Below are 27,013 nucleotides of genomic sequence, written 5' to 3'. Positions count from 1 at the left end.
ATTTCCTTTTAAGTGGGTTCCTATGAGGTACTTCTGCATAGTCAACAGCCCCCGTTTGGAGGAGCTGGCCATTGGAGCCACTCTAAAGCCAGCAGCATGGCTAGGGGGAAATTTTTGAGGAAGCAATGTGGGGAAACACTTCTAATCTTCACACACTTTTAGGAGTTTGCAGGAGATGCTGATAAAGGTGGGAAATGTAGTGGTACCAGATGCACTGTCATAGTGTAGCTCTCTGCAACATTTAGCAGAGTTACAATGCAAGGGAAAATTGCATGGAAGCTCATGCAGAGCCAGATTTGTGACCAATATACAAAGGGGGAAACCAGGCACTCTAAACATGAAAACTGTAAAAAAGGAAAAAAAAGGATCCACATGACCACATGTTAGCCCTGATGAAGATATACGTGGCTGAAACACGTTGACTTTTGAAAAGGTTTGGTCATTATAATAAAAGCTTTTTAATTTTGCATTCTTCCACTTTAGCCGTATTTAGCCACCAGTCATCCCATCTCTACAGAACCAGATTAGTGTGCAGCCATGTGACACTTCTGTTAACCAGTGAAATTGCTTAGAAATACATAGTTAACACTGAAATTTATCAAGTGGCTTGCATGCATTTTTTCCCAAACTTCTCCATAGTTTTAACTTTGTGAAGCTGATGGATTGGCCAGATTCAAGGTCTGTAATCAGCCGGATCAATCTTGCAAAGTTTCAAGCTGTCAGGCTTGTTCCTGGTCGGAGAATAGTCAAACCAATCAGTGTGATTTGAGGAGAAGGAGTCCGTAGCTATAGGTGTGGTGTATTTGTACTGCAAGCCTGGAAACAACGGAAGCCATTAAAGAGAGTAGCATGAATGCAGCTATAGAGGTAGTGTTATCAGAACAGGATAAGAAAAGCACAACATTCGAAGTTTATCTTTGTAGAAAAGATGTATTTTGCCTTGTAAAGATTTTGACGTACTGACTGGCTCCACTGACAGTGAACAGCAATAACAGCTGCTGAGCTCATGTTGTGTAGTTCAGTGTTTTTCCAACTTTTTTCTTTTATCTGTGTCGCATTTTTCATCAGGGCACACTGCCATCCAAAACTGTTCTAAAATGATGCAAAGTGGCCTGTTTTAGTACATTTAAATCTTCTTGTGTGTTTTTTTTGTTGCTGCTATGATGTAGCTAGCTTCAAAAGTTTTCACAGACACATATCACAACAGACACATGGTTTTTCTCATTAAAATGGGCTGTTTCTGTGTGTTCACACAGGCTAAATCAATCTATCATTCAATCTTTGTTCGTATAGCGGCAATTCATAACCAAAGTTTTATCAAGACTCTTTACAAAGAGGGCAGGTCTAGACCGTACTCTCTGTTGTGGCCCTTTATAATTGGCCAGTGTTATTGTTAACATTATAATAAAAGCTATACCCTATAATAATAAAGACCATCCTTATTTATTAATATTACCATAAAGACTATACCCTATAATATTTAGGACCAGTGTTAGTGACGAGAAGGAGGGGTGGGGTTGAGAAAAGCAGGAAGAGGAGAGGGACAAGAGAAAAAACAAAACAACAAATGATAGGCAATTTTTGGCAGATGAGGCCATAAGCTTATCTCCCATTGTGAAGGAAATTGCTATTACTTTAACAATGATGGTTGCAGTATGTGAAAAATTAGCATTAACAGCTACAAATGATAGAAAACAGACGTGATGAAAGCAGAAACAAGCAGGTTGCAGTATTAGCATAAGCAGCTAGGATAGTAATGAAATAGAAAGAGCGATTACCAGGGACGTACACAGACATTTTAAGGAGAAGGGGCTCAAGTGAGAAAAAGGGCTCATCTCTTCATAAAAAATATTCAAAGAAAGTGAAATACATTAGCCCACCTCTGACCTAACCTATCACCAATTTACTTTGATACCCTCACATTAAGTTGACGACTACTCAACATATTTCTACAAAATAAATTGGTCACACAAAGACAATGTCTTCTTTAGTATTCACTGGGTTTATCACAAGAGTAAGCAACAACAAAATAATGACACCATGTGCATGGTTTCTATGCTACTAGTCTCTGGTAAATACACTATATTGCCAAAAGTATTCACTCACCTGCCTTGACTCACATATGAAATTAAGTGACATCCCATTCTTAATCCATAGGGTTCAATATAACACCGGTCCACCCTTTGCAGCTATAGCAACTTCAACTCTTCTGGGAAGGCTTTCCACCAGGTTTAGGAGTGTGTTTAAAAATGCACTAATATATATATATATATATATATATATATATATTTTTTTTTATGCACAAGACAATTAGTTCTTTGAATTCTTTTGGTTTAATTGAAATACAAAGTACTTCAAAATAAACAATCTTCACAGTAAACTGAAAAAGACTGCTCTCTACAGAAATGAGCAAACCAACCTACCCTCTAAACTGCATTAGGCTGATGATTAGTTGCAACAATAAGGCTTAGTGCATCTGCACTCCTCTACTGCTCACTGTATTTTACTGGGAAAAAAACAGCAGAAATACTGAAAATCACCACAAAAATATTATTGACAAAATAAAAATGGCATTGTGCTACAGACATGATTAAAATGTAAATTATCTGAGTTTCTGTAGCCAAGCAACAGAATACAAAATTTCCTTATGCTAATGATCCATTATTATTATAATAACTATTATTACTGTCATTATTATTATTATCATCATTATGCCCTGTCCAAACAGGCACATACTAACTGATGGTGACATGATCTTAGATTTAGTGTGTCTTTTACATCTGGAGGAGGTCTGTCTGTCTGGTATTAAATATCTAGCAGAATGAATAGTTTTTAGATGAGGAACCTACAGTCATAATGATGCAGTAGCTGTTTCAGACAGGACTCTACAGGTTAAAACATTGTGTTTTTATGTTCTGGTCAATTTAGAGATTTTGGTTTATTTTGCATTCATGTCTTCTTTCACTCTAAAAGAAAGAAAACTTCCAAAAATACAGATGGTGTATTTGACTGCCCTCTGTCTGTTTGCATCTGTAGATTTTCAAGCTCCTCTACTTATTTAAACATTTCAGGTAAAATACTGTCTTGAAATTAACTGGGGAAGTTCAATGGTGATCTGTTTTAGTTAATTTTTTTTCCTAGTCACCCGCAGTGCCTTATATGCAAATTAGTGCTATTTAATTAAAATGTGCTAATTTACATACCAATGTGACAATATTGATGACAGATTTTTAGCTACATGTACATCTAGTCTCTCCCCTTAAGTAGCTACTGAACAGTAGCCTGTATGCCTATGATAAAGTGCCTTAGCTAAAGCAGACTTATTAGGCTGCATCAGCAAGTGGCTCATACGTGTGCATTAGCAAGACACATGTTAACTGTAGGCTACTTGGTCTTGTCTTTTGTAAACCTGAGGCCTCTGTTAGTCTGTTCACTCACCTCCACACAAGAGCAGAAACAGCAGAGGGCTGTGATGGGAGAGCTGGACTCTGCTGCTGCTGTCTGTGTGCTCACAGCAGCTGCAGGAGAAAGGAGGGGAGAGTGGGGAGGGGTGGCGGGGTTCAGGGGGATCGGACCTCGTCATCTCCCGACCTGCTATTTAGAGTTTTTCTAAATCTCTTTGACGGGAAAGCTGCATGCAAACAGGAATATACAGTATATGAAGAGAGAGAGAGAGAGAAAGATTCATTTATTCAGAAAAAAAAAAGCCCCACAAAAAGGGCACTGTCTCTCGTATGTGTGCATGTGCCTGGGGATTACTCATAAATACAACAGTGAAGTTGTATCGCTCTTACATTTAATTTCACCTTTCTAGTACTGCTAATAGAAGTGAGGAGGATGTTAATAGATGAAGAAACTTGTCAATGCTCTTGTTTTGAGTGTCGGATTGCTTGTCCCAACCCAACAATCATAAGAGAGACGCTGTAGCCGGATCCTCGAGGAAAGTAAATCAATAGGAGAGACGGCTTTTGCTGTATTGTCTCAAGTTTACTGTGTTTGCTTTCTTCTGACCTCCACCATCATATCTGGCTCTTCATCTGTTAGTCTGAGAGGTTCTGCATCTGTGTTTTGGTTTTTCTGAATATATATTGCGTTTGTAAGTCTTGTCACTGCCAAGCGTTGCAGGAATCACACATCGTTGTCTTAAAATTGACACGGTCAACATTATTGTGCTACCTGCCGCCAGTTGTTGGTATGCAGGAGTATTGAATAAGATGTTTATCTACCTTTGTGCATGCACAGACTCTGAGCAAAGGCTGTATTAAATGAAGTCTTGGAGGCATGGATCTGTGAGTCTGGCCTGTCAGGCAACCATAGCTTAGCTCCACTGTTGATTCTCCAGCCGGTTTAATCAAATATAAAGCATTAAAACTACGCCTACTGTTACCCTGTGGATAAAGTATCTCATAGAAGCCCACTATCAACTCTAATGTTTTACTTGAATGTCATCAAACTGCCTCTTAGATCTGTAGAGAGGCTTCAGAGTAATGTGCTTCAGCCAGGTTTACTAAAGCCACACAAGGCCAAACTGGAGTATAATTACTTCGAAATGAAGACAACTGAATCACTACTCTGTGACAGAGCAGCACTTTTAGTAATGGCATATATACTCCTCAGCTGAAGCACGGCCGGCCCAAGGGCTTTTATAGTCAATAGCTCACTCTAAGTACTAACTTTCTACAAGTTCTCTGAAGTGGCAGCAAATTATCTTGAGATCAGCATCGAGCAGTCTGTCCTTACCTGGCCTCATCAACTGTACTCTAAATCTGAGTGTTTGGGATCTTCCATTTGTATTAATTCAACTCAGTTTTATTTCAATAGCACCTCTCTCTGATGTAGTATAACCATGTATTATGTGGATTATATGGCTGCTTGTTCTTTTTCAGATACTTTTTTGAATGTGCTGCTGTTGGTCAAGTTTCTCTTGGAAAAGGATTTTTTTTTTTTTTTTTTAACCTTTACATGGTTTCATTGTGCAGAACTTCTCAATTCTCGGCTCGAAAAAAGACTATCTGAGAGTGTGAATAAAAAAAGTTGTAAGATAATTGTATCATCAGTCCTGAAACTGACAAGTTCAATGGATTAAAAAAAAAAGGTGGAGGAATATGTGTGATACGTTCTCCCTGCCTGGACGTTTTCAATTCTCAGGCTTTTGAACAAGTTGTAAGATGCAATTTTATTTTATTAAGTATGACTTAGCCTGAGGCACTGGTCCAGAAGTGTTTACCTCTTGGCTGCATTCACTTGCTTGTTCTGGCAGACTGATAGTACATAGTTGTTTGAGTGATTTAAGTCTAAAGGGCAAATCCAGTAAGAAAAAATCACATGCACAACTAGCATCAGGAACTGGTGGACTCAGAAGGTTGGGAAGGGGGAGAAACTGCCCTAATGTTTGAAAAATGTAACAAAAATGTATTTTCTGGTTTCGCTATAATAGGCTAATGTGGAAAAAGTGCCCTCTTAAGTGTCCTAAGTGCCCTGTTTGGTGTCCTTTTAGGGGCCAAATTTGACAAAGTTCCCTCTTTAGTACATGTTAAGTAGCAAATTTGACTAAGTGCCCTTTCTAGTACCCCATTTATGGACAAATATGACCCAGTCCCCTCCAAGTGGGAAAAATGACAGAGGTGCCCTCTTTAGCATCCGTTTAGGAGACAAAATTAGACAGAGTGCTTTCTTAAGTGCCCTCTAGGTGAACAAAATTTGACAAAGTGCTTTCCTAAGTTTCCTCTAAGGGCATTATGTGGGACAAAGTTCCCTAAGAAGTGTCCTCTAAGTGGACAAATTAGACAAAGTGCTTTCTTAAGTGTTCTCTAAATGCATTATGTTGGACACAGTTCCCAAAGAAGTGTCCTCTAAGTGGACAAAATTAGGCAAATTTCTTAAGTGTCCTCTAAGTGCATTATGTCAGACAATGTTCCCAAAGAAGTGTCCTTTTAGGGGACAAAATTTGTCAAAGTGTCCTCTTAGGTGTCCTTTAAGCAGTCAAGACATCATGCCCTTTTTAGAATCCTTTTAGGGGACAGAAATAGACAATTGCCATCCACAGCGTACCCTTAGTGGACAGTATTAGACAACGCATCCTCTTTAGTTCCCTTTTAAGGGAACAAACAAGGCAAAGTGCCCTGAGCAGTGCCCTCCGAGTGGACAACATTAGACAAAGTGCCCTCTTAACTGTCCTCTTAGTGGACAATGTAAGACAAAGTGCCATCTTAAGCGTCCTTTTAGGGGCCAAATTTTGACTAAGTGCCTCTTTATGCCCTTCAAAGTGGTCACAATTTGAATTTGAAGTGCCCTCTTTAGTCTGGCAAAGTGTCCCCTATAGTGCCTTTCAACTGCACAAAATTACACAAAGTGCCCTCTTTAGTGCCCTTTTAGTGGACAAAACCTGACCAAGTGCCCTCTGAAGTGTGTGTGTCCTCTGTGTGGTTAAAACTAATGTCCCCCTCACTGATACCTTTTATATGTCTGTGTGGTCAAAATTTGACAAATTGGCCCCTTTGGTGCCCTTTAAGTGAACAATATTTGATATTTGGCCCCTAAGGGTGCACCACAAGAGACAAAATTTAATCAAGCACCCTTTGAGTGGACAATAAGTGACAAAGTTTCCTCCAGGGTTTCCTTCCAGTGGGCAGGGCTCCCTCTTAGTGGACAAAAGCTGAGACTGGGGAACATATCCCAGCAGTGGAGAGAATGCAATCAGCTCTTTGGTGTTGCAGTTATTTTCACTGATATCCTCTCTTGTGTATACTCCTGAAATAAATGGTAAATAGTTGATTATTTCTCATCTTTTTTTACACAGTTACCATGGGTATAATCATAATAAACATTACTGAATTTTAACCAGGGGTTCTGACCAGTTCATTTTAAATGGTTACCTGGTGGTTACACCTCATCGCCCCTGTCCCTCAGACATCCCAGGTCCTCCAGCTGGCTCCAGGATTGGGATAGATGTATTGTCTGCTGTTTGCTCCATTTTGGCACCATATCCACAAAACTATTAGATCTGATCATATGGCAGTGCTGACTGCAAGAGATCATACAAGAAAAAAACATTTGCAAGTTTTTCTTTTTTTTCTTTTTTTTTTTTTTTTAAGGTGGCAGTGATTTCTAGTCTGGTAGCAGATGATTCTGTGGTTTTTAAAACACTTTGTCAACAAAATAAGTCTGTATATGTGTGTGGTGTTTGTTTCATTATAGATCTGGCAACTTCAGTTGATTTAGCAGGTCTCATCGTTTGCATTTCAGTGATTGAGGAGCATTTACGTTGCCTGCTGAGATCTTATTTTGCCCCGTTGTTTCTGTTTTCTCCCCTTGTTGCATCTGCATGTTAGAACAAACTGGTATTGACACACTTCTTCCTCTCTTAGGCTTCCCCAATGAGCCTGCAGCTGAAATCGCTCTGAACACGGTGAAGAGCTGGATAGAGGAGAATCCTGATAAGGTAGGACATGCCAGTTTATACATATTCAGAACAAATCGCTGCCAATCTGAAGCCAACTGCCTGTTTGTGCGGGCGCTGTCTCGCTTATTCTCCCGTTGATGATCTGAGCGGAGATTATTGGACCTTCACAGAAACAAAGAACACTAATTCTCATGCTTCCCTGTATCAGACATTATATCCACCTTTCCCGCTTGGTTCGGCCTGTGGTCTGCATGCATATCAAATTAAAATCCAGTCTGAGACTAATCAGGCCTTAAATGGTCTGTTGGCTGTTTAATTGGTCAGTGCTGAGGAGAGCTATTAAAGCCAGAAGAACATAAACACATTAGAAGAAATCATCCGAAATGGTTTTTGCATTAAATGAATTATAATTGTGCCTTCCAAGGACTGAGGCAAGCTGGAAATACCCTCTCACTTATGATGGGATCATTTGTAGCACAAGAGTTTCTTTGGGAGAAAACATGCTGTACACAGAAAGTGGAAAGCAGGAGGGAGGGTATAATCTCACAACACATAATCATGTTCAATTTTAGTTATTAGATAAGGCGCAAAATGGCTGTCATTTAAAAAGGCCATCACAAAGAGACATCATATATCCATCTCTGTGGTGAAAAACTGAAATGAATGTGGACTTTTATATTTGCAGCCACAGTTACTGAAAATTGAGCTTCATCCTGCTGTAATAATCTTTACTACTGTGAAGCATGCGTTACGTTCTCATTATCCACTGAGAGGAACAAACACTGATCTGCCAGTTTGCACAGCTGCTTCATTATGCTGGTTTTTATTTAGCTTTGATGCCAGGTTATAAGATGTGTGCGAGACAAAGACAAACCTGCACTTTAAGGCTTATATATACTTTCTTTATGCATGGGTTGTACTGGACATTAAAGATCATTGATTTCTCCTATGCTGCCATTTAGGTCCCTCTCAGTCTCCACCTAGTTGTTCTGTTGTAGCTGTCTCTCTGTGACTAGGTGTGATAACATATATATCATCACAGTTCCTCTCTATCTTTTTCTTTAAAGTTCCACCATTCTCCTAAGCATTCTTCTTTGTTGTGTTTTGCATGTCTGGCTTGAATTGATAATAATGGGACTCAACACTGCCCCCATGATCTGCAATGGTATTGCAACTTTATTGCAACTTTTTGTGCTGATTCTCTGTCAGACACTTCAATATTTATCAGATATTTTCATGCTGGTTTATCAGAAGCATTTTGAAATCATGAAATGCAATAAGCAGATGTTATATTAATCTATAGTGCAGCTTTTAAGCTGTTGTAAAATAGCAATAGCAAACTGATAGTTGCTTTGAGCCCTGTGGAACAAGAGGCAGTGCTGTTGTACTCAATAATAGCATGCTTCTCATTATCTGATTATATATGATCCAATCAAAGTTAGGCACAACAGTCCTCACTCTATTAAAAATGTCTTTAACAAGCAATTAGAGGTTATTAACAAAGGCTTTGTCGGCAGCATCATTCTGTGTGACACATTAAAAGACTTATTTCTCACCTTGCTGTATTTTCATTAAAAAGTTGTGATGATAGAGCGTTATCCCGCTGTGGGGAAGCTGTTTAAAGCTCCACAGAACATTTTTCAGTTTGTAAGTCAGTCAGGGTCATCTCTGTTTACTGTATAGAGCCGTCACTGTGGATCGAGGTGTTTTATAAAGCACGCAGCTTGACGTGCTGCAGCATCCCTGGGCTGGTGTTATGGATGTTGTGAACAGGCAGCCAAATGATCTGGAGCTGCTGGATTACTTTGCAGTTGATGTGCTGCTGGATTGTTTTCTGCCTGATGATTGCTGTTACATGTACTTTGGGAATCAATCAACACTCGTCGTGAGGCAGGCTGTATGGAGCTTATTGCTGACTGTAAATAACAAGCTAATGCGCAAAGCTGACTTTTGTGGTTGTGTTGCTCCACATCCAGGATTGTGTTCAGAGGCTGCATTGTCACACATGAGGACATTGTGGTGATGCATTGACTGATAGCTACCTCCAGTGTGGGTACATCAAGCAGAAGATATTACAATTCATGGAGAGGGGTTGCCGTCTGCAGAGGCCTCTCTGAACACTGCTTGGCAAAGCTCCATGAGCCGGCCGTGGATCCCCAACTCTAACTAGACCAAGATTGAGTAAGCTTTTACAAGATCAGAGAGAATAAAGTGATACATTTTACCCAGAAGCACAGCAGTATTTGCCTTACAGTGGAAAGTTCTCTAATCAAACTGCAGAACAACATGTACTAAAGCATGAAGGCCTTCACTCTCACTTTCTGTCCATTTAACACTGCAAAAATATCAAGTTTTAAGTAAGCATATCAGTTTAGTTTCTACTAGACAGAAAATTAAATTATTCCTGATGCAATTTCATAATGCCTGAGGAAAAGCTGCTCATTTGAGCTGTGTAAGCAATTCACACCAAAGATTCTGTGTGGTTCAGAAAGCCAAAGGAATAATTGATCCACCTGGCCACTGCCTCACCTCTGACTGTCTTTAATGCCTTCATAGACAGCGCTATCTTGCTCCTCCAAGGAAAACTAACAAATACTGTAACTCTTTCATTCCCTCAGCTAGCTAGGCTGCTGACATCTGCAAGTGATTTACAATCCGTGCACTCTATGGTAACCCTCAAGGTTCATGCATTTATTTATTTTTTAATGCATTTCAGGTGTTGGATTTATAGGGTGTCTGTTTTTTTTTATTATTGACCTGTGCATCTGCTGGTCTGCTGTCACTGACAGGTGAATGTGATCGTCCAAATGCAACAGCAAGTCCCTTTGGTTTGTCTTCATTTCTTTTAGAGAGACCTGGTATTGGATTGTTAAACGGTATTGTCGCACTAGGATACCAGAACCTGGTCAGAAATATAAACAGGACTGGGCTCCAGCTGGTGTTTAGATCCTCAGCTCTGATTAAATCTTGCTAAAATAAAAAAAGACAAACACACAAAAGTATAAACACTTTTGTTTTTGCTCCCGTTTTTCATGAGCTGAACTCAAAGATCTAAGACTTTTTCTATGTACACTAAAGGCCTCTTTCTCTCAAATATTGTTCACAAATTTGTCTGAATCTGTGTTATTGAGCACTTCACCTTTGCCAAGATAATCCATCCACCTCACAGGTGTGGCATGTCATGATGCTGATTAGACAGCATCATTATTGCACAGGTGTGCCTTAGGCTGGCCACAATAAAAGGCCACTCTAAAATGTGCAGTTTTATCACACAGCACAATGCCACAGATGTCACAAGTTTTGAGGGAGCATGCAACTGGCATGTTGACTGCAGGAATGCCCACCAGAGCTGTTGCCCGTGAGCTGAACGTTCATTTCTCCAGCCCAGGACCTCCACATCCAGCATCTTCACCTCCAAGATCGACTGAGACCAGCGACCCGGACCGCTGCTGCAACAATGAGTTTGCATAACCATCTCAGGGAAGCTCATCTGCATGCTCGTCATCCTTACCAGGGTCTCAACCTGACTGCAGTTCGTCATCATAACCGACTTGAGCGGGCAAATGCTTATATTTGATGGCATCTGGCCCATTCGAGAGGTGTTCTCTTCACAGACGAATCCTGGTTTTCACTGTACAGGGCAGATGGCAGACAGCATGTATGGCGTGGTGTGGGTGAGCAGTTTGCTGATGTCAACGTTGTGGGATAATGGTATGGGCAGGTGTATGTTATGGACAACGAACACAGGGGCATTTTATTGATGGCATTTTGAATGCACAGAGATACTGTGATGAGATCCTGAGGTCCATTGTTGTGCCATTCATCCACGACCATCACCTCATGCAGCATGGTAATGGACGGCCCCATGTTGCAAGGATCTGTACACAATTCCTGGATGCTGAAAACATCCCAGTTCTTGCATGGCCAGCATACTCACCGGACATGTCACCCATCGAGCGTGTTTGGGATGCTCTTATCGGCGTATACAACAGCGTGTTCCAGTTCCTGCCAATATCCAGCAACTTTGCACAGCCATTGAAGAGGAGTGGACCAACATTCCACAGGAAACAATCAACAGTCTGATCAACTCTGCACTGCATGCTGCAAATAGTGGTCACACAAGATACTGACTGGTTTTCTGACCCCCCACCCCCTGCCCCAATACAGTAAAACTGTACATTTTAGAGTGGCCTTTTACTGTGGCCAGCCTAAGGCACACCTGGGCAATAATCATGCTGTCTAATCAGCATCATGACATGCCACACCTGTGGTGTCTATGGATTATCTTGGCAAAGGAGAAGTGCTCACTAACACAGATTTAGACAAATTTGTGAACAATATTTGAGAGAAATAGGCCTTTAGTGTACATAGAAAAGTCTTAGATCTTTGAGTTCAGCTCATGAAAAATGGGAGCAAAAACAAAAGTGTTATATTTTTGTTCAGTGTAATGAAGACCTTATGAATGGATGCCTTGACTGTGCTGTTTTCTGCATTCAGACTTTTGGACACATTTCACTCATTTTCTCAGTCCTTTTCAAGATGCATTAATGACATGTTTTATGCTACAACATTGAAAAGCTCATAAAAGTTGTGCACGGCTTTGGGAGCTCAGACTGCAGACAGCTTTCAAAGATGCAGCAGGAATAGAGGGTCTGGATCCCAGTTTATCATGCATGGAACAATAGGACTAGATTGCTCTGTGCGCTCACCTCCAGCTTGGTGCGCTCGGCTCCAAGGCGCCTGTGTTGTCGGCGTCCGCAGAGACGAGTCATTTCAGGGCCATGATAAGGGCTCTGCTCTGGGGGAGATACTGCGCTATTGTGGCTGAATTTCAGTACAATGGGCTGGCAGAGGATGTAACACACAGGGGTGGCAGAGTAGAGGCCGCAGACCCCCACCGCAACCCCCACCACGGGCACAAACACTGCAACACGATAGCTTTGTCTGTGTCTGTGTTAACCACAGTGAGAGGAATGTTTCTAATGGCACTGACTCAAAGATTTAAAGTAGAAGTTAACGTGTACTTTGAGGAAGCAACTGTCTTGCATATTTTACAGGAAAATATTGTGCTCTTTACTCCTCTGCATTGATTTAAAATCTTCAATTCCCTCTGCCACTTTTAAAATTTAGACAGACGATGTAGACATCATAAAAATATAGATTATTATGTTTTATCATAGATAAGACTTCATTGATCCCCTGGGAGAAGTTCTTAAGCTAAGCAAAGCATAAAGTAAAATTTAAGCCCTTCTTTTATGAGCTGCAAAATTAAAGGTACAGGCTACACTGAATGATGAAAACTCACTGATGGTACTTTAGGTTAGAGCTGGGACCACTTGTGAAAATGTTGCTGGAAAGAAATGAAGTCACAGTGTTTGATACTGAAGTTTTGGGCTCTTAAATTTCAGGATTTTTTTCACTATACGTGAAAAAAAATGACACTGTACTGGAGATGTGTCTTTATTTTGTTGCGCCACGGGGATGTAACACCATGTCCTGACTTTACATTATGCAAGCAAGAATCAGTAACAGAATAACCTTTATTACATCTATTCTCCCTGAAGCCTGACGTCCAACTAGTGATGAAGCATGATGCAGTGTTGTCATGGTTCTATCATCCTCTCTGTTGCTCATATTAAGAAGTGAGGAACAAGAAAAGGAGGAGATGACATGGCATAAGTTACAAGGGGAAAAGGGTTAGTTGTTGTGTGAGTGGTTGTGTACAATGGCTGCTGGTGGGGTCATTAGCTCGGACTTAGCCACAGTGGCAGTTATGTCAGAGCTGGGCAACATTTCCTTTTAAAACAAGAGCATAGAGCCACACCTTAAGCTTGTCTCAGCAAAGAAGACATTTTTGCACGTCTCAGAGCGTATAAAGGGATTTTTGGCCCCCTGAAAGAAAATTTGCACAGGCCCCCTTTAGCCAGCCAGCCAAGCAAAAAAATGTTTCACAAATACATTCATGCATTGTTATGTGTGTTTTAACTATAATTCCCCAATATTAATGACCAATATTTTTGCTCTGGTCAGATGAAATTTACTTGTCTTATAGGCATATTTATTTTAAATAGCACTGCTCATGAGGGTTGCTTTTGTCATGTTCGGGTAGTTTTCTGTACATTTTTTGCCATTTAATTTTTGCTACCTTCATTCCATCCTTGCTATTCAGTGCAGTGCACTTTTTTCACATCTTACTCTCTGTCCCTGCTTTCTTCTCTTCCACAATCCTCATCTTGTTCTCTGTCCCTGCTTTCTTCTCATCCATTGTCCTCATCTTGTCTCTTTCCATACTAACTTCTCCTTCACAATCCTCATCTTACACTCTGTCCCTGCTTTCTTTACCCGTGTGCACTCACCCCACTTTTAAAAAAAACGTTGTTGTTTCCCCTCATTCTGCCTGCTTTCGTTTTTTTTTTTTTTTGTTCTTTTTTCCTTGGGCAACTAAGGGAGGATCAGCCCCCCTCACAGTTGATTTATCTTAGATACAGATTTCCATCTGTTTACTAACTAATTTGACCACTTTTGATTCAATAATGACACTAATTACTAGGGGAGAAAAAAAAAAAAACACTTTCCATTACAGGCTTCTCAAGGACCCCCACTACTAAAGGGTTAGGGTTAGGAAATCAGTTCCCTTTATTCCCCCCATGTTACGCCTATGCTTGTGACCGGCTTTGGCATCAATTTTAGTCACAGAGAAGCTCTGCCATTAATGATCTACAGCAGTGGTAACCTGTCATTTCAAAAGAAGTGCCTGTGTACAACGCCTTTTTGTTTCGTTGCTCTGATTGGCCCGTCATAATTGTGACGGACAGAACTCTCCTCCAATCGACTTCTGAGAATTCTTTGAAAAGTTCTGCCTTCTCCACATGCTTTCTACGGGAGGTTTCCTGATTGAACGTGGACCCCATATGAAACAAAACAACAAGACAGGGAAACAAGCACTTCTAGAAAGCATGTAATTACAGAAAGATTGCACATGCATTTATCTTGAAAAAAACAGCTTTGTTATTGAACGTAAAGGAGTTGCATAAGTAGAAATCTTGAGACGAAGGCTAAAGTTGTTTGTCATCATAGAAAACCTAAAAAGAATACATGGATTCTGTTCATAGACTTTTTGCCACTCTTTTTTTTTTTTGGCAATCCAGGTAAAAATCAACATTTTGCAGCTTTAACACAGTTATCTACACCATATCAAGCCATTGTAGCCTTCTTTAGACATATCCTGATGTGTGCACTTGTGTTTTTTCTACCAGAGAAACAACAACCACTTGTTATCTAGTTGTGCAACTTGTGATTCCAGATGGTCGTCGTCACTACCGGCAGATGTCCACTGATTGAAACATAGGTGCAAGAGGATCTGTTAGATGACTTTGTGAACATGCAGTCTGTACATGTGAGCTGTAGACAGGGGGATAAGGACAGGGGTAAGAAGAAGGAGCGCACACTGTGATTGATTAGCAGCAAGTTTATCTCACAGGCCAGCACACAGTCGCCCCGATGCACTCAGCGGCACACAAAGGGCCTCAATGCCAGCAGGAAATTCACTCTTGAAAGCAGCGAGACTTCCATTGTGGAGGAATAAACAGGCCGGCTGTGGTCAGAGGGAGCAGATCCTTTAATCTAGAGAGACTCAGGAGCAGGAACGATCCTTCAGATCACAATAGATGAAAGAAACAGGAGGTCAGACTCTGCCTTGTATCCACATGAATTAATGAAACACAATATGTAGGTATGTGTAAACAACAGACCGAGAGGCTCCTGTCTCTTCAAAAATGCATAAGGAGATTCAGACACTGCCAACCCAACACAAGCAGCCCTCCATATGGAGATAACAGCTTCCTCCTGTTCACCGCACTCTCGCCTGGCTCTGCTTTATTCCTCATTTTCAGATCTAATTTGCTTTAATTCAGGCTTACATAGGTTTAATCTGTGGATGAAAAATGTGGTTTGACACTTTATTTGGCTGCAATGGATGCGCTCTAGATGGCCAAGCTTTTTAATGAAGCTTTGCGAGCGGCCTGGCGATACCGACACGGTCCAACACTTGAGACAGATTTGGAGTTTGTAATAAGCTCTGCTGCGCTGTGCTGCTCAGGACAGAATTGATGTGTAGAGATTTCACCTTTCAGCAACACTCCGCTTTGGGTTTTAGTGTTAAGTGCTCCAGTGTGCCAGCAATGCTCCCCAAACAGGTGTTTACATCCCCTCTCCTGTTTACCTTCGCTGCATTTGTCATTTGAGACGCCTGATAATAAATTCATCTCAAGGCGAGGCTGCAGACTTAACAACGATTGGTGACAAATGTCAAGTGCCTGTTAGGAATAAATACAGTATGGTGTATGGTTTGTATGATTGTGTTTTTCTTTGTGAATGGATCGCTGTCTGGGGTTGGCAGATGGAGCTATAATATGACAACATCGCAGCGTTCATTGTCATTCCGCTGAATAAGATGGATCGTTGCCATTATCACAGATATATTATGCAGTTCACCTTTCCAAATGTGAATTACATTCTGGAGTATTGTTATGGCCAGCTTTATCTAACAGGCATGGTAACCCACATGTATATGTGCTCCATGTGCTTGTTTATCACCCCTCTACCCTATACATGGAGGTTAAAATGATGATAAATAGGCTCAGAGCACAAACACAAAACAGCCTTCTCCAGGACTTTTGGGGGGGGTAGCACTGATGATGAATGATTTTCAAATTAAAATAATGAGATAAAAACTGAAAATTATGTATTGAAAGGTAAAAATATGATTCACGGTTTTAATCGTGAATCTGAAAAAAAAAAATCAAAGTTTTTCAAGAAAATGTTTATAGAACCCAGCGTAGCACTGGCGCTATGATTAGCATATTCATTTTTGATTGCCGTCAGATTTGAAACCGGATAAGATAGATCAATCATTCTTTTTGCATATAAAATCTGGGGAGTTACGCTAACATTTCACACATTCATCATGTTTCAGAGCGCTTTTTCGTTGCAGTGATGGGTTTGAAAAAATACACAATAAAGCGCACATAACAACAGAGGTGTCAAAAGTATTCACATTCATTACTTTAGTAGAAGTATAGATACTAGGGTTTAAAAAGACCTTTGTAGAAGTTCAAGTATCAACTCAAGCTTTTTACTCAAGTAAATGTATAAAAGTACTGGTTTCAAAACTACTAAAAGTATAAAAGTAAAAGTAATGTAAGGGGGAAAAAAATGTCATTGAGGACAAAAGCTTAGGCCGCCCCACAGGGTCCTATAGTGCACTACCCCACCTCCCCAAAAAACATTTTTTTTAAAGGTCATAATGACTATAATGTTGTATTAAAATGTTAATGTTGAAAAATTTGGGATGAACCTGTTTCAGCCACATTTATGCCCATTGAAAATGAACGCATTTTAGTACAATGAAAATACATTCAAGAACTATATATGTGTACTACCAACCTCCTCGCTGGTGCTTGGTTGGGACATTTCGCTCGAGTTCTCTTGAGTGTGTGCCACGGACATCTTCATACTAGGCTACATACTTCTGCTATTTCTTTGCTGGAGTGTGACGTGATTTGTGTCATGCATAGGTACAATGGATCGCGTACAAACCAATAGGGTTTCGGAATGGTACAATCAAATTTACACTTTCCGTATGACGCGGTTTATCTGGATAGGTTTTTGGGTTCTTTATTTGTGTTTTTTTGAACGATGACAGGCAGGAATGAAAACAAGCTGAAATGAAATAGGAGTAATGAGGCAATTTTTAAAATGTAAGAAGTAGAAAGTACAGATAACTGCTTGAAAATGTAAGGAGTAGAAGTAAAAAGTCAGCTGAAAAATAATTACTCCAGTAAAGTATAGATACCCAAAATTTCTACTTAAGTAAGGTAACGAAGTATTTGTATTTAGTTACTTGACACCTGAATAACAGTAATCTTTATAAACAAGCACAAGTGTATTTGCAGCGTTTCCTTTGTTGAAATAAACATCATCACATTGTGGGCATGACATGTCGTGATTCTTACCCCCCCACCCCCCCCACCCCCCCACCCCCCCCCCCCCCAACAACAGGTAGGGCTGTATTTTCCCGGGATTTGTAGGGTTTTTTTTCCACGGAATACACCAAAGAACTTAGCCTGCACACATACTCGCCCTCGTTTCACTGCTACTTTTCTACAAATCTGTAACTAAAACTGCCTTTTTCTATCTAAAGAACATCTCTAGACTCAGACCATCACTCACAGACTCAGCTGCAGAGACACTCATCCACTCATTCATCAGCTCCCGTTTGGATTACAGCAATGGTGTTCTGTCTGGGGTACCTCACAAAGCCCTGGACAGGCTCCAATACGTCCTAAACACTGCTGCAAGGGTTCTCACCGGCAGCACATCACCCCTACCCCCATCCACCTCCACTGGCTCCCAGTTACATTCCACATCAGGTACAAAATCCTCCTCCGCACTTACAAATCCCTTCATGCCCTCACCCCTCAGTACCTCTCTGACCTCCTTCAGCCATATATCCCAACCCGGAGTCTCCGGTCCTCAGACGCTGGCCTTCTCACAGTTCCCACCACCAAACTTCACACCTATGGAGACAGAGCGTTCAGGACTACAGCCCCCATCCTTTTGAACTCCCCTCCTGAAAACATCCACAACGCTCCTTCCTTGGCCATGTTTAAAAAACACCTTAAGCACCACCTGTTCAGCACAGCTTACAGTCTCTCCTAAACCTGCCCCCTACATACACTCAACTTAGTGTTTGTCTCATGTGTTGACTTGTTTTCCACTCTTCTGTAAAGCGACCTTGGGTCTCATGAAAGCCGCTATATAAGTTCAAGCTATTATCATTATTATTATTATTAAAACACTCAGACACACAACCCACACATACCAGACATCCATCACACACCTGTGACACACTTCCAGACATATGTAGTGATAGATTTGCAAAAACGTGGTCACGCCAAACGTTTTACAGCTGTCGTGAAGCTTTCGAACTGATTACAGCATCAGATGAATAGTCCATATATTCATCTAGCATTTTTTTTTAAATTACAAAATTGACTATATCTCGAAGAGCAAGTTAAGCACAGACTCCAAATAAACTTCCTGTGGTTCCAAAGAATATTGTGCAACTCTTTTACATTTACAAATCTGAGGGATACAGCTGTGCAATTTCTGTATTTCGAAATATATGTGAAAAAACAAAAATGATTTTCATATCTTAGGTTTATTACACTTATAAGCAATTTATTGTAGTAGTTAAAACATAACTCAATACATATTATTAAACTTGGCATATAAAGGTTATATTTATGTAAAGCAAATAAAAAATACTCTACAAATAAAAAATTGCACTACAGTATGTAAAAATGTAAGAATATGTCCTGGCGGACTTTCACATTGGTAGGTTTTAAAGGGTTTTTAAAGGCAAATAAATGAAATAGAAAGTCAACATCATGACTTTCAAAGGTCAAAGTATGAGATTAAATTCAAAATCATGACATTTATGGGTCAAAATCTGGGATAAAAACTCAAAATTGTGTATCTAAAAGATTTAAGTATGACTTACAATTGTAAATTGTGAATCTAGAAGGTCTTAATCTAAGAGCAAAAAGATAAAAATATTCAAAATATCGTTTTTAAAATGCAAATATATGGGATATGAAGTCAAAATCATGACTTTTCAAAGCCAAAATATGAGATAAAATTTTAAATCATGACTTTCAAAGGTCCAAATATGAGATAAAAATTCGAAATCATGAGTTTTAAATGTCCAAATCAAGAGATTTTTTTGACCAATCATGGATCAGCAGGCTGGGGTGTATTAATAAGAGCAGTTCAAAGTCATGTCCCTCTTTTTAGAGGGAAACCAGAGAAAAGTAAAGTTAAATGTGGAGCCTTGGTCATGATCCTACTGGCACTAAACCAGCGAACCACTCAGTGACAGCAAGAGATAAAATAATCATTTCAAATGTAGGACTGCATTTTGGGTCATCCATCCCTCACAAAAACTAGTTTTGCATTGCTGTTACATGTTTTAATTTCTGCAAGAAATGAACGAAAACTGTTCCCCTGTAAAAATCTCTAAAAATGACATCAGTAGTTCTGACTATGGACCTGTCAGGTCCATCAGGTTGACCTTTACATCATATTTTGACGTTTCAGGTGTACCGTTTTCAATTTAAAGCCATATTTTGCCTTAAAAACATGATTTTGACTTTTTTTTTTTATTTGCTTTTCTCTAATCTAATTTCGTGTTTTGACTTTTCATCTCAGATTTTGAGCCTTAACCTATCATTTTGACTTTTTGAATCTCAAAATCATTCATCATAATTGCTCATTTTTCCCCCCATATTTTATTACTAGTGAAAAATGAGGTTGACAGTTTGGTCAAATGTGGACCCTGTTAGGCCGTCAGGTTAGACCTTAATTCAGAATCCGGCCCATTTTGTGAGTTTGACACCCCTGGCATAGGCTGTCTTCTTCATTAATTCAGAAATTTCAGAGCAGGCTTCTTCCTTTTAAACAATAAGATAAAACATAAGACATCCTGATGGCAATATAGACAAAAACATTCAGGAGATAAATATGTTTTCAGCCTTTTGATAGTGAAGATCATCAAACAAAGAAAAACATTCGAACCAGCAAACATGTTTACATTCATAAAACCATAAAATCATAAATGTTTGATTTTTCCTTTGCGGCAAATGTGGTAAAAATGTTTATTTACTCTGCTTTCTTTCTTCATTTTTATCAAGGGACAAACATATAAACATCATTTTAATAGATGTAAAACAGGCAGTGTGCATAGCCATTCATTATCAGGCCTGAAAGCCCAGTAAGTTGAGCTCAGAGTGATGAAATAAGCCGTGAATTGGAAAACACTTGGAGTTCAGAAGCCACTGGAACAGAAGTGAACACTCAGCGGGGCGTAGCTCCAGCCCTCTGTTGCTGCATTACCCTGTCATGGTGTTTTTATTGTCTAGCACCCAGTGAAAAGACTTTGCCAAGTGTCGCATCTGCTGCCGGAGAGGCACCAATTTGCTGCGTGCATGCCCCGAGGATGCTGATGTGCCGCTGATGGTTTGTGCAACTGGCAGTGTCTTCAAAGCCAGCAGTGGTCTTTTGAAGTCGGCGTTTCAGCCCCCTTTTGAATGGTTTGCTGTGACTGGGAGCATCAGGGAGATCCGGCCTGATCAAGAGCTGAGAGCATGACTAAAGACTGGAGTCTGTGTCTACATACTGTACCGTCTGGTGTGGATGAAGATGCGCTGTTTGACCTGTGAGACCTGCTCTCTCTCTGCAGCCTCTCCATCAAACACCTGCAGATTTAACTCAAGAAAAGATTTAGAGAGAGTGTGCATGCCCTATTAGTTTTCTCTGTCAGTGAATTACTCTTCTGGCACCAGTGCTAATGCATGTCATGTCGTCTAATACATTAGTGGCAGCCATTTGGCCCAGAGGCAGCAGAATGGGGATTTTATGGCTTTTATGATCTGAGGATTTTATAATCTCACTCACTCTGGATAATATGGTGTGTGCTCTTTGATTCCCCTGACCTCAGGTTGGTGTAGTTAATACTTCCAGTTTAAGTGTTTCAAAGATTAGAGACGATATGGATCCAATTTCTGAATCGACACTATAGCCAAAGTTATTTCTTAATTGTTCAACTTTCAGCACTTTGTGTTATCTGGTTAGAGGAAAAAAGCAGTTTTTATGAAGCGCTCGTGCAGTCAAAGATAAAGAAAAGTTTATCACCAGCTGGAAATGCTACAGTATTTTCTGTGTTTATCTGGATGCTTTGATTTAGCTCTCGCCTTCAGAGAGAAATCCTCTCTCACACATGAGGATTAAGCCTATCGTCGCTCTATCTCCTCCAAAGACCAAGGTGTTGCTTTTCTCCTGGTAATTGCAGAATGATCACCTCATTCTTTGATGTAAGGTGACTTTGGGTCTTGTTTTCTGAAGGGATGAACATTCTGTTTATCCTCTGTACTCAGGTATAATAGCAAGAGTTTAAAGGGAATAAAAAGACCTTAAACTATCAAGCTTTGATTGTAGCTTCTTTTGAAAAAAGACATCATTTCTTTTGAAAAGGCTTGCACTAATCACGTTTTTCCCTAATGCTAGCGGTTCTAATCTTCTATGATTAAGCTCAGTCAATAGCAGCACTGATCATTTTTTGTCTTTTGGTTTAGCGTGTATTAGAAGAGTGCTGTCGCTCAGTCTGTATGGACCTGGTTTGGAACTGGAAGGTCGCTCACTCAAGTGTGGGTCAGACCAAGTGCCAGCCCACTTTCAAAGTAGCCCTGAGGTGCTCTTGAGGGGGGCACTTGAACCCCCAACATCTCAGACAGCACTCCTCAATGGGCAGCAGCCTTCAGTCTGACAACTCTCCATTAGTGTTTCTACATATTTAACTAACCTTACACACCAGATAGACAGTTTCTCATATCCTAGCATGCATATATTTCAAATTCATCTGTGCAACATGTCAGCGATGGTGTCTGGGAAGGGCAGAACTTGACAACATTTCTTCATTAAAAGAAGAACAACGAACAGCAGTGAGTTGTTTTCTTTTCAGAATGACAAAAGTCGTGTACTGACATGTCTACAGTCATCATGGTTCACGTTATGCAGCTCTCTATTGAGTTTAAACCTCAGTAGCAGCTATGTCACATGTTTTGTTGCTCTGATTGGTCCGTAAAGATGTGACCTTCTCTCGACCTTCTCTCAGAAGAGAGATATGGACTATTTGGGAAGACATGCACCAGGATTGGAAATCAGCCCTGCAACCAGCAGCCTCTGTATAAGGGTGCCTACTTTACCATTTGAACTATGAACATGTCAGTTTCCATTTGATTGAAATGCTGATGTACTTATTAAGCCTTGGTGGACAATTTCATTAGCCTGTAATTAAACAACACAGCCCACAAGGTGCTTCTCTCAGTCCTAGACACCAGAGTATTAACAGGTGATCAGTTTTAGTAATCCATTACTAGAGGTGTTAATTCCAGTTAACGGATCTATGATACGGATAGTGATGCATTGTGGGTCATTCTGAGTATGTCTTTTTCATATCTTTAACTCAGATCACTTTAACTTGCTTTGGACAAAGTAAAACTGTTTTATCACGGTGACCAAGACTTGATTTTAAGCTGCAAGGGGCTGAAAATCTCCTCTAAATCCAGGTGTTCATGTCCACATGCACTGATCCAGCCAATAAATCCAGCCCACTTCAATCTAACACATGGACACTGAGATATGATGCCCTCTGAGTTCAGCCCTCCCCATCCGTGCTGATACTGTAGTCCCACCTCTGTGCTTACTGTGCTGGAACAAGCTATCTTAATGACATGCTAATTGATTTAGTGTAGCACAGATAGCGCTAGGCTGGCACACCGTGATAAAGCAAGAGTGGGTCGAGTCATTGGTTCAGAAGAGGACAGGAGACTCATCAAACTCCTGCTACACCCATTCTCTCTATTTGAACACAATTTTACACTGCGGTGCCCCACGCTGAAGCATGGAGACCTTTAATGTGGAGGTGTTTCAAGTGTGTTAGCGTGTGATTAGTGCACGCTCTTGTAAGCACTGTATATGAACAAGTAAGCTCATTTTAATACCGCCGCGAGTTCAGACAACACACACACACAAAAAATCCTCTGAGTTGTCACAAGAGCGCTCATCACAGCTTTTAATTAGCTGGTCTATCTATGGCCTGCAGGAACAGATAGAGGATGGAAAACATTGTGACCACTGCGCTGTCTTGAGCTGATATTAAACCATAAAGTCTGAGACACAAATAACCTTGGTTTGAACCGCCTTCATAATGATGTCTCATTTATTGATATGACCAAAGGTATAAAGGCAAAGTTGTTTGTTAAATAAATAGATGGCTGTTTGGTTTATAGGAGGAAAAACCTCACCTTTTCACAGATGAAACAGGTAAATTCATCTGACTGAATGTACTTGTTAAGAAATAATAAGACGATTAGCGAGCTGAATGATTTAAAACCTAACCTAATTCTTATGATTTTTAACCACTTCAGGCCCAGAATCCAGGTTAAATCCTTTGTCTAAATTGTAACGCAGCTGCCCACCACATGTAGTAGAAATGTTCCTATACAAATATACAAAATGTTCCCATACAAATAAATGCAAAATATGCTCACAATTAGCAGCTAGTCTAAAGCCAATTGAATTCTGTATTAACAATATCACACTGCAACAGTTGGTTTGCAGAATGTGACTGATATTAGCAGTGTTGACACAGATGGCCCTTAATCCTAATGTTAACATTCCTGTGCTGACTGTCATCAGTAATGCATCAGTTATATGTGACCATAACCAGACAAAGCCTCTTTAACCCCATTTATAGATTAAAATAGTGTTAAACTTTGCATTTCCTATCATCAGTGCTACAGCAGTAACTGGTTGTTTGTATTGGATCAAAGAGCATTGTGGCAGCAAGGCATGAAGAACAACTACAGTGGGTCTCTAGTGGCATAGAGCTGCATCACAGTTTAGAGAGTTTGACCAGGATTACGGGTCTAAAGAAATTTAAAAAGATGTATAATTAGTATACTGTAGGTATGGGAGCACATGCCAGTTCGGCACTTTGCCACCACAGCCTAGGCCCGTACTTCTCTGGCCTCCTGATGGCCATCCTCCAGGCCTATGCCATGCCCCGTCTCTCCAGGTATCCCCTCAGATACCCCTGGCATCTGGACCAGCCCACCGGGTTCTGAGCACCCAGTATGCAGTGAGCTGGATCAGGCCCAGGAAAGTGCACCAGGTGCCCCTATTAAACAGCTGACCCTTCCCATCCTCGCTCTCCTGAGCTCATCAGCATTAGACACACTGTCTTGCCAATGACTTGAATTGACTTAAAAGTATGATATGCTTTTATTTTGAAGGATATGTCACTATCCCATTTCTGAGAATGCCCTATTGCTCATTAAAAACCTTTTGGTTTGTGCTTGAAAATATTAAGAAATTTGGGTCCTGATTAGGGTGGCCATTTCCACAGCACCAAAAAGGAGGACACTTTGCAGCACTTAGTGAAGCAAGAATAATCAAAACAAACAGGACTCTATTGTATTCCCCGCTACTACAAAATTTTGTCCATGATAGCGATGGTATCATGATACAGTGATTCTGAGATACTCCATTCATTGAAGGACAATTTGATCCAGGACCGCCCCTAGCCAAAGTGAGGCCCTAGGCAGACTCTGATATGAGGCCCCTGAACACTGCCACCACTATCGCCCAACATACTCACTTAACTCAAACATCTTAAAATAACTAAAATAACTAAAGGATATATCACTATAATAATAATGGCAATTAAGCCTGAGTTAGTCACATGTAAAAGATACAGTTCTTAGTAAAATTATCATTGATTTTAATGATCATATTCTTTGCTGCAATAATAAGGATATCTTTATTTTTCCATCTGTCTAGAAAAAGTGATCACTATGGGTTAATTATTTTCATCATAACATTAATCCCACTTTATTAGCCATCTGTTTAATTGGGGTCTTCTCAAAATAAAACTAATATAAACCAGCTGATCTTGCCCCCCTTACACCCCCCCCCCCCACACACACCCCTCCCCTTCCCTCACACACAGCAGCTCATCAGTTTTGTTCCATCTCTTCCTCTCTTTGGCCTTTTTTAAGTTTCTGCTTCAATGTTATCATCTTTTGTTAAATCTCCTTAAAAACAAAATTGCCTTTATTTGTTTTCACCTGCAATCTGATTTTAAAAGGGCTGATCTGCACGAGGAAGTTTGACAACATCAATTAATTCCTGATCAGAACCAGTGCGGGAACTTCACAGAGCTTTATTATAAATTCACAAACTAAACAATAGTAGAGGTTAACAATTGGCAAGAGAGGTTGCAGAATAACGGGTGAGTTTATGGAACAGACATGATGAAAGTTTCTGTGCAGCAAGTATCAGGTGAGAGCAAGAGAGGGAGAGCGAGCGGACACTGTGTGCACTTTATTGATCACAGATCTCCACAAATAGATATCTTTAGGGTTAATTTACTGATGTGTGACAGCCAGGTAAAATTTATGTTTGGTCAGCATTGTCTATACATTACCTAGATCATAAAGCAAAAGCCAGACATATGGCCACCCTAGTCCTGACTTGTCATTAAGGAGGTTGTGATTGGTCCTGATGCTAGACAATTGGAGAAACACTGGGTAAAAGCATCCTAATTTGTGCCGTTTACCTTTAAGTTCTTCATGTTGATGTGCCAGAGTGAACCCCATTTTTTGCTTCTTCTTTTTGAAAATATATATTTTAATTTTTCCTTATAAACAGTGTAAGCATCATAAAAAAAATTACAACAGCAGGAAGATGCCTATAATCTCACTGATCATTGTCTCTTTGGTGTAGTAGGCAAACAAGACTTAACTGTAGATATGCATTTATTCGACAAAGAATCTCAGTGATGACTCCTGTGGGCCCTTCTGTCAAACATCTCCAGGAAGCTACCAACAAATTTAGGCCCTCATTTTGTGGAAAACACCAAAGGATCCTCTCCAGCTCCCCCCTCTCATCAATATGATCTCTTGACTCTCGATTACTAACAATGCCAGGTCCAAATTGCCAAACTTGTTACTCCAAAGGGGAAATTGGCAAACTAATGTGTAAGGTCAGAGCGGTTTAGTCAATTAAAGTTTAATGATCAGATGAAAGTGGTTGTTTAAAAGTTTGAGAGATTGCAAACTTTACTGGGGCTTAACTTTTACAACCAGGAGATTTCATCATTTTCCACAAACAAAATCACTGCTAGAACCTAAAAAATGAATGACTTGGTAAACAGCCCCAGCATCATAATTTCTGGAAAAGTTTTAGGAGGGAATAGTGTAAAGCTAAAGCTAAAGATTAGCAGCATCCTCCATGTGGGAAATGTTTTGTTCAGGCTAATGTACTGTGACAGATTAAAAGGCAGCTCTCAACCCTTTTCTTCTTGAAATATTAATAACTGCATGAGGTCTCACCACATGCAGAGGCAGCCTCTTTTACCATTCACAGCTGGTCATATCAGCCACAGCATCAACAAACTTGCTAACCATGTGATCATTAGCTACAGGCTACTCTGCATTTCTGTATGTAGAGCACATATGTCTGACTTCCCAGAGCTACCAATGTTGGAAGGTTGAGTCTGGGTTCAGAGAGGAGGGGGCGGAGACCACCGCGGTGATTGCTTTAGCTGTTGCTGTGTGATTGCACGGTCTCTGGCATGTGATTAGGGGGAATGGGCCATATCTCTCACCATCTCAAAGGGGGATCAAATCAGCCTCAAAGCCTGGCTTCAGGCGCTGGTGCATTTGAAAGTCAATGTTTTATTTCTAAGCATAAATTACTTGATCAGGGTAGGTTTTTGCCCAAGGTTGTATTCTGAAGTAAGGGCTGCTGCAGTTAGAGGGGTGAGAGTGTTCCTGTGTTTGCATATGTTGTGTCAAACTTGTCCACATCAAACCAGGTTAGTCATTGAATCGATAAAATGTTACACTCTACAATGAGATGCACAACAACAGGCAGAGTGAAGCAGGACACAAATGAGTGACTATGTGCAACTTAACCTACACCTGATTT

General features: G+C 40.3%; 1 protein-coding gene across 2 annotated transcripts in view; it reads left to right on the top strand.

Moving 5' to 3' along the window:
- The window catches only part of macrod2 (mono-ADP ribosylhydrolase 2), a 1,185,173-nt gene that overhangs the window by 943,070 nt on the left and 215,090 nt on the right, over positions 1–27,013 (top strand). For both annotated transcript variants that reach the window (XM_041789359.1, XM_041789358.1), the window contains exon 8: positions 7,368–7,441. In XM_041789359.1, the coding sequence (XP_041645293.1) occupies positions 7,368–7,441 (74 nt within the window). The remainder of the gene's footprint in view (positions 1–7,367; positions 7,442–27,013) is intronic.

The sequence above is a fragment of the Cheilinus undulatus genome, linkage group 6 (genome assembly GCF_018320785.1).
Source record: "Cheilinus undulatus linkage group 6, ASM1832078v1, whole genome shotgun sequence".
NCBI classification, from domain to species: Eukaryota; Metazoa; Chordata; class Actinopteri; order Labriformes; family Labridae; genus Cheilinus; species Cheilinus undulatus.
The sequence above is the reverse complement of the archived record's forward strand: the minus strand, read 5'-3'. Positions and strand labels throughout refer to the sequence as shown.